This window comes from Pseudoliparis swirei, chromosome 24 (assembly GCF_029220125.1).
Source record: "Pseudoliparis swirei isolate HS2019 ecotype Mariana Trench chromosome 24, NWPU_hadal_v1, whole genome shotgun sequence".
NCBI lineage: Eukaryota > Metazoa > Chordata > Actinopteri > Perciformes > Liparidae > Pseudoliparis > Pseudoliparis swirei.
In genome coordinates this window covers 22,817,415-22,825,885 of record NC_079411.1, presented here as the reverse complement: position 1 = coordinate 22,825,885, position 8,471 = coordinate 22,817,415, and the positions used below count along the sequence as shown (strand labels likewise).

At 41.4% G+C, this 8,471-nt stretch overlaps 1 protein-coding gene across 1 annotated transcript; it reads left to right on the top strand.

Moving 5' to 3' along the window:
- Positions 1 to 3,213, top strand: LOC130189488 (uncharacterized). Its single transcript, XM_056408301.1, has 3 exons — positions 1 to 1,426; positions 1,543 to 1,576; positions 2,148 to 3,213. Exons 1-3 carry the CDS (start codon positions 1,154 to 1,156, stop codon positions 2,531 to 2,533), a joined length of 693 nt encoding a protein of 230 aa, XP_056264276.1. The 5' UTR covers positions 1 to 1,153; the 3' UTR covers positions 2,534 to 3,213.
- Positions 3,214 to 8,471: the final 5,258 nt, after the last annotated feature.

Sequence of the window (8,471 nt, the reverse complement as noted above, 5' to 3'; positions counted from 1 at the left end):
CACACACATACACACGCACACACACACACACACACGCAACACCTTGGGGAATTCCCGTTTGTTTTGACACGTGCTTGTGCCTGAATAATGACCGGTAAACCTTGACGAATCACGATGTGAACTTTTTTGGCACGATGATGAAATACCGACTCCTGACAAATGCCCCACCCTATTCCATTCAACACACGTGTGCGCGCGCAGCCAGATGTTTATTGACTATAGTTGACAGAAGAAAAAAATAAGCGGCTTTTTCTAATGCGCAAATAAGGGTTTCATCATCTCCGCTGTGCTACTTTTTGCCCGCCGTATGAGGTTCAGAGTGTGAGAAGTGTGTACACTCAAAAAAACGATTCAAGCCCTTCTTAGAGGTGACACATTCAACTCAAAATAAATGTGTTTCATTGAGAACTACTCTTTGCGCATGCGCCAGTTGAAAATCAGTTGTTTATATGAGGTGAAGACACTTTCAGGATTGTACGGTGGTGTAGTGGCTAGCACTGTCGCTTCAAAGCCAGAGGTCCGTGGGTTCAATTCCCTGTCGGGGTGTTCCTTCTGTGTGGAGTTTGCATATTTTGTTCGTTAGTTAGTTTATATTTTGAGTTGGACAAACACAAATTAATTTAATTTAATGAATATCGTTATTTTATTTTAGATGTATTTGATACAAATGAGTTGGACTAACTTAATTACATTTTATTGCACTGATGTGCTAAATTTGAGTTGGGGTTGCATATAATTATTGGATGGAAAACCTGCCAACAATTTAATTGAGTTCATCCAATGAGTCATTTCTTTGAGTGTATCGATGCCGCAGGATGCGCATGTTCTCTCCCTTTCGTTTTCCATCGCGCAGGCTGAGGTTGAATTGCGCAACGTCAAGGGAGAGCCGTGGAAAGTTTGCACGTCTTCCACTTCTCGCGGGGGCGTGCGTGAGACTGCGAGAGGGGAATCCACGACTTCCGCGTTGTTTTTCCTCGGTGCCTGAAACTTTGTTGCTAAAGTCCAGTGGACTATAAAAACGCCATCATGGTGCTCATCGTGACATTCACATTAGGACGCGCACTGGGCTGTGTGAGAACTAAGAGCTCGACTTTCTCTGAGCAGGTTTACCGCAGATCACCTGGAGTTGAAGCTTTAGAAACATCTGGACGGCATGCACAGTTTCCCTGAAGCTCAGGACTGCCACTTGATGGGGCACCACAATAAACAAATGGACGTGGAGTCTCTCCGGAGGAGCGGCCGCCGTCGTGGACGCTGCCTGGACGCGTGCCTCGTCCTGTCTGTCATGGTTCTGTTCGTGGCGGTGACAGCTGGAGCTGCGGGGGGAGTGATGGTTGTGATGGAGCTGCGGTCCAAACTGGAGCGTCCGTCCTTTGTGATGGAGGCGTCAAAGCTGTCAGGAGACGTACCTGAGCACACGTACAAGGTAAACTATTCACTCGTGTTATGTTTAACTGATGGCTGTTTGTTTATTCCCTCCTCTGAGCCACATGTCCTCTGCACATTTTAATCCACTTCATATATTCTCTTTTCTTTCAACAGATGCAGAACTTTGTGTACCTGGAAGCCGCCTCAAGTGAGTTTACCTGACATTTCACAATCTTTTCAGACTTATATAACAATACTTCTGTCAACATACTCACCTTAACACCCGTGGTGATCGAGCTTTTGAGGCAGTATAGCACCAAAGCTGTGGAATGCTCGACCCCTAAGCTTTTCACATTCAATAGAAAACTCCATCTCAAAACACCTGTTTGCTGGCATTTGGTTAAACTAAATATTCTATGGCTTGCTTGTTTTAGGCCATTTTGTTTTTATTGCACCATCTTTAACTGTATATTTTTACTTTGCTCTTTTAACTGTTTAAATGTTTTGGCCCCTGTTATTGCCAAATTGTTTTAATTAACTACTGTACTGCACATTGTGACACTTTGTCTGTGATAAGTGCAAAATAAATAAACTTTACTTACTTACTACAAACTAACTAACTCACTTACTCACTTAATTACTTACTTACTTATTACTTACTTACTTACTTATTACTCACTTACTTACTTACTTACCTACTTATACTTAAAGCTATCAGGCCATGTTCTTGAACTCTGTAAACATCACCTAAACTTCGATGCTCTCGTCTCCTCCTGCAGGCGAGTTGAGGACCTCCACCATGCGCTGGGCTCCGGTCCTCTTTGCTGCTCACAGTTCTGTGGGGAGCAACTACGTGTTCGACGCCGAGCAGCACTCGCTGAAGGCGGAGCGGGCGGGGACCTACTTCATGTACATCGACCTGAACCTCACGTGCACCTACCGCTGCAGCGCCGGCCTGCTCAGCGTGCGCGTGAGCGATCAGCTCACCTGCGAGGTGCAACTTCCGGAAGTGACCGATTCCACACCTGTGAGCAGGAAGTGCTGGACAGTGAGCCGGCTGGAGGGACACAAGCTGCTCACTCAGATGACCGTACCCAAGGAGGGGCTGGAGAACTGGAGACTGGAGCTGAGCGGCTCAGGATTTGGGATGTTCCTCGTGGACTGATGTGCACACACGTCGCTGTCAGGAAGTTACAGATGTGCCCGTTGACCTCCGGGGTCGTAACTTAAGAACAACGCCAGTTTGAGTTTTCTTAAAGTCCAAGTAGAGGAAGCTGGACGGGGGGCCAATGCTGTATTGCATTTATGACAATGCTAATATTAACAGCATGTGGAAAATCCACTCACCATATCATGTACAGTATGTTACTGTGTATATTTTATATTTATTTAATAATATATAACTATTTATGTACAGTACCTATGTATGTATATGTTTATTTATTGACATTTATTTTGATGTAGATATCACTTCATTAATGTTGATGTGCAATACATACAGCAAGTTTATTCAGCCTACATTCAGTCAAATGTGATTTTATAGTCCCTTTTTACATTTTATAAATGGATCGGGGCATAAAGACAAAAGGCTTACAAAAATGATTCTGCTACAAAACTCCAACAGGCTCCTCACAGGCCTCATTTAGATCTTGTGTAGTTGAAGTGAAGTCATTTAAACTCAATGATGAGTAATGCTCTGCACTTACAATAACTTTTACAGAAACACGGTCCCATGGAAAATATCCTTCTTTAATTGTGACTAATATATATTTAATATGTGGACACATGAATTGAATAAAAGTTGTGTATTTGACAGATATGTAAGTCCTATGGACTAATTACACATTGTATTTGATTGTAATCCATATTAAACATTTTTCTGTGTACAGTAGAAAATGATGAGCGTGAAAGTTATTGTAAAAAAGTTTAAAGTGGAATATAAGAACATTTTGTATGTAAGGGAAAGTTCCCTCCTTGTCACCCAGCGCATAACAGGAAATGCACAGACGTCACTTCCTGTTTATTTACCAAACATTGTGGGTTAGGAAAAAAACTTATGTGGGCCAGCAAACAAATATGATTACACGTCTTGTGGGATATAAACTCGAGAGAAAAACCAAAAGGACCTGCTATTACGAATTATGAGTTTTGGCTTTTAGTTTGTCAGAGCACACACACAAAGGCTCAAATATCTAAGAAGAAATACTGAATGGGATTTGAAGAATTATGAACATTTCTGATCATTCTCCTCCATTTATATTCTTCACCAAACTGCAAAAGACACAGCTGATAAACATAGTAAACATAAATAAAGTTTTGATTATTATTATCGTGGGGCATTAAGCAGCTAAAAAAAAAAAACATGTCTTGAGTTGGTAGAGACCAAAACAAGTATGAAAGAGATGATTTATTTATCATATTGACATGACATAAAAATCAATGATAATGTTGCTCTATCACAGCTGGATATGTAAAAAAATGAACTATTTTCAAACATGTTTTCCATATCGATGTAAAAGGATATGTCTGTTTTGTTCACATCTTGTTTCCACTGCCCCCTAGTGGCTAAAACAGTGATTGCTGGTGTAAAGGTTCCCTGTGGAATTGTTCCCCTCTAATAGTGATGGAGCCGTTTTTTTAATTTATATGTATGTAATGTATATACCCACATACACATATATATATATGTATATAAGTGGGTCCCTGTTTTGTCTATATCGTGCACGCACATACACACAGGTGACACTATTCCCAGTCAACATGGGTTTCCCACTATTCAACTAATCTACCGGTGGTGACAATGCACCAAGAAACACAGCAACACTTTGAAGACACCAAGCAAGTAAATATGGATGTTACTAATGTACAGTGTTGGGCAAGTTACTGAAAATTAGTAATTAGTTACAGTTACTAGTTACTTCTTTTAAAAGTAATTTAATTACTTTACTAGTTACTGTATATCAAAAGTAATTAGTTACTAGGGAAAGTAACTTTTAAGTTACTTTTATGTCTGCTTTTTTAATGTAATGAACAGTACTGAACAGTCAAACACAATAAACATATGTTGTAGACCTATTTATTGCAATCAACAGGGCAACAGGCCTTCAAATCAAGCAGTAGTACAAAAGTCCCTTTTAATACTTAACTTAATACAAAATAACTGTCTCAGTCATTTAACAGTGTTTTTTTTTACCACATTAGGCCCAATGAAATAAAAGTGATTGGCCTACAGTATTAACACTAATTAAAAGATAAAACAAAGGTGCATTGAGGTGCTGCATATAATTGGGGGGGTTCTAGTGAGTGTGCTCACCTGTGTGCGCGGATGTGTCGGCGTGTACGTGCTGATCTGGAGTCAGTTTGGTAGGATTTGGGTATAAATAAATTATTTCATTTAAAATATGGATTTTTATTTCAAGATATTCATGTAATTTGCATGCAAAATAGGTCTACCCGAACCAGCGGACAAAAAATTCAACCAGCGGCAACACTTCAAAAGTAGCCCAATTCCGCGGGAAAACCGCGGACCTGGCAACACTGGAAGTGGCTGTCAATCACATTGTGGCACCGTGCGTGCTGGCGTGCCTGTGATTGGCGGAGTAGAGGGGAGGCGGGGTTAACCTGTCGGAAAACGGGAGTTAAGGGTGGTTGACGGGAACCTTTGTTGTTGACATTCGAGCTGCTGAGCCGAGAGGAGCAGCTGTCTGTGTTGGTGGATGCCCAATAAAGTGAGGAGTAATAACGTCGTCCCGTCTCCGTGTCATCAGTCCATAACGTCCGAGACGTTACAATATCATTGCGCCACCAAGGTGCTGCGATGTCAGATCAGAAGCAGCTAAAGTAGGCCTAGCTTGTCTTCTTGTCTGCAAGTGTTCATTTTTCACAAAAGAGAGTAACGAACTCATTTAAATTTCAGTAATTGTAACTGCGTTAGTTGATTAAAAAAAATACTTCGTTACATGCTCGTTACCGCTAAAAGTAGTGGAATTACAGTAACGCGTTACTCCCAACACTGCTAATGTATCATTGAAAAATGTTAAATGATACATTAGTAACATCCATATTTACTTATGTCGTGTATTTTGCATATTACTCTTAAAGATACAGCTATTTTATAGATCTGAGCCTAGAAGGCCACACGAGGGTTTGGAGTGAAGAGTTCCTTTGTCTCAAGTTGGCGCGAAAGTCCACAGCAGGGGACTGCCCTATATATCCATATTTGGTGGTCTACACGGTGGAGATCATCTTTGGAGGAAGGGGAGCTATAGGGAACCTTGGGCAACCTATAGAATCGAACATAAGACCTCCCACTTTCTCTTGTGTATATAAGCTGTAAACACACATAGATCCGTTGAATCTCCTTGTACACGGACCCGGGGATTCCCAGCCGTTCAAACGAAGCGTCTGTTTTTACTTTGTACTCTTAAAGAATAAACTTCGTATTCTTGGAGTGCTGGGTCTCTCGAAACTTCTTTTTCAACAAGTCCTCATTCAAACTGCGCCGGCGGAACCCCAAAGGGAAGACACAACACTTACTACGATATTGTTGGTATTTTCAATGAAAATACCAACAATATCGTCTTTGCAGATGCTTTATAAGGAAGTGAATGCATTCAACCCATGTGTTTGACTTCAAGGGCATCACAGTGTGTTTTGGTGAGTAATGCTGAATTTAAACTGAATATTTGTAATTAATCTCCACTAAAGGGTCATTTACAAAGTAAAGGTGCATAAAACATTTGCAAAACCAGTTTTTTAAACATATTTAAACTCCTGCACTGCTTTCATCTATGTTAACTTCTGGCTTTATTATTGTTCTCTGTTTATGTCTGTGTGACACCTTTGGTATTTACTTCAGTAAAAAATACCCTTCAGTAGTTTATTAATCATATGTTGCAAGCTCCAGTAGGCCGACGGGGTTGGGCTGGTCCAATACCGGCCCACCTCCATCACCAACCGGCCCCTCCCTCTGACATCGCCGGCCCCGACTGTATTCTATACTTCACAGGACATGTTCAATTGACTTTAATACCTAAAGTGAATAATCAATGACTGACATGTACTCCTCGCGATCTGTATTCACACTCATGGTTTTCATTTGTTGTACTCCTCTAATCTTTTCCGTCAGTCTAACTTTGTTTTAGGTGTAATTAAATGTCAACCGCTCTAGCCGAATCAACACGTGCGTCACTCACTCGCATACAAAGATGTTTTTGAGCGCGAGCCAGCAGCATGGCACCGGCACCAAAACGTAAATCCTTTAAAGGTGGAGCTGAAAAGCTCAGGGAGAAAAATAAGAGATGTCTGGAGGAAGGTGCATCAAACATATTTACAAATCTCTGACTTCACCAACTGGTGACAGTGATATGATGGTGAGTTGTGGCGTTGACTTGGCCAATGTTAGCTTGCTTTTCACAGATGAGGTAACGTTCCCTACAAGCTAGCCTAGCTAACGTTAGCTAGTTAAATGTCCAAAATGCAGACCGTTATGATCTGGTCAAATAAGCAAGCTATCGTCGTTGAGATTATCGCATTTAAAATGCTAGCCGTCGTCACTGGCTTACAATCGATAAGCAAGCTATCCATGGTGGTTGTTGTAAAGAGGGCAATCGAATAATTTCGAATAACTTAGGCTATGTCTAATAACTTGTGTAAAAGCTAAAGTCAGCCAATGTGTTGCTACCGAGTTCGGAAGCAGCACAAACTCCTGACAGGTGCTTACCCCATCAGGCCTTGCATACAGGTTCCTGCTCACCCTCCCTGTCACACAGGTATGTGGGCGAAGCTGTTCAACGGTGACATATTTGAAAAACAGGCTCAGGTGTTTACTCCCAACAGCAGGAAAAGACTGAGCGACTGCAAAAACTACTCATGTAGTGAGCTAATAATAACACATGAGTATCCTGATTTTGTTTTTTTTACCATGTAGGACTGTAATGCACCTGGGCCGGCGGAGTTAGTTTAGATTCTGTTCCTTAACTTATTGTTTTGTTATGCACCTTGCCACCCCCCCCCACCCCAGCCACACACACACACAAACACACACGCACACAATCACAACCACACACCCAGCATGCAACACTACTGATACCACTGATGTTCACACCACCATTGTATGTTCTGTTCTATTCATTTCTACAATATAGTTCATACTAATTCTACCCTCTGATTCCAGTTTCTTTATTGTGTGGTCTTTCTTTGCTGACATTAATTCCTTAAGACTCCGTAGTTATACGTATAACCATCTGATACTGGCCCAGAGTTAAGCATATTCATCTAGCAAACTATTCCTACTTTGAATAGTCACTGCCAGTATCATTTTATTCCATGCGTCCAGCCAGGCAAATTGGTGGATACAATTGTTATGAAAAAAACATATACAGTATGATGTCATTTCTTTGTAATCATCCAAAACAATGCTCAGTGTATGGGTATTTTTCCATGAAAGTAGGCCAAGTAGGCACCGACTGGCGATGCATTGAGTGGGCAACGTGCTGTGTATTGAGTGGGCCGGTCTGACAGTAACTCCCAGGCCACTTTCTTTCCACCTAAGCTGAATATACGTATGCAAAATCAAGTAAGTAAAAAAAAGAAGTACCTGACACATTGTACAACGGTTACAGCATTTGAGCAAATTCACTAGAAATCTTCCAAAGCTGCAAGGAAAATAACCCGCAAAGTTTCCACGCTACAAGAGAATCCTCTTGTTGTGTGTTAGTTTCACATGTTTATCTGCATCTCAGAGCAGGAAATGACCCACATATTTGAGCAGCTTCTGAGGTCAGTCTCTTCACTCACATGGTTACCTATCTGTCTACCTGTCTCGATGGTTTCCTGTGACTTCACGCTATATTCTCATGTGTTTGTTTTGCTTTCTGCTTTTTAAACCATGACCCTTTGTTGGTCGTTGGTTGTCAAATTCTCCTTTACTTTATTTGTCTGCACCATATGTGTGTCATATGCAGTGGTTCTCAACCTTTTTTTTTCAGCGATGTACCCCCTGTAAAATATGTGTACAGCCGAATACAAAAATCTCAAGTCCCCCCTGGAGTGCCTTCACGTACCCCCAGGGGTCCACACACCTCCATTTGAGAACCACTGCT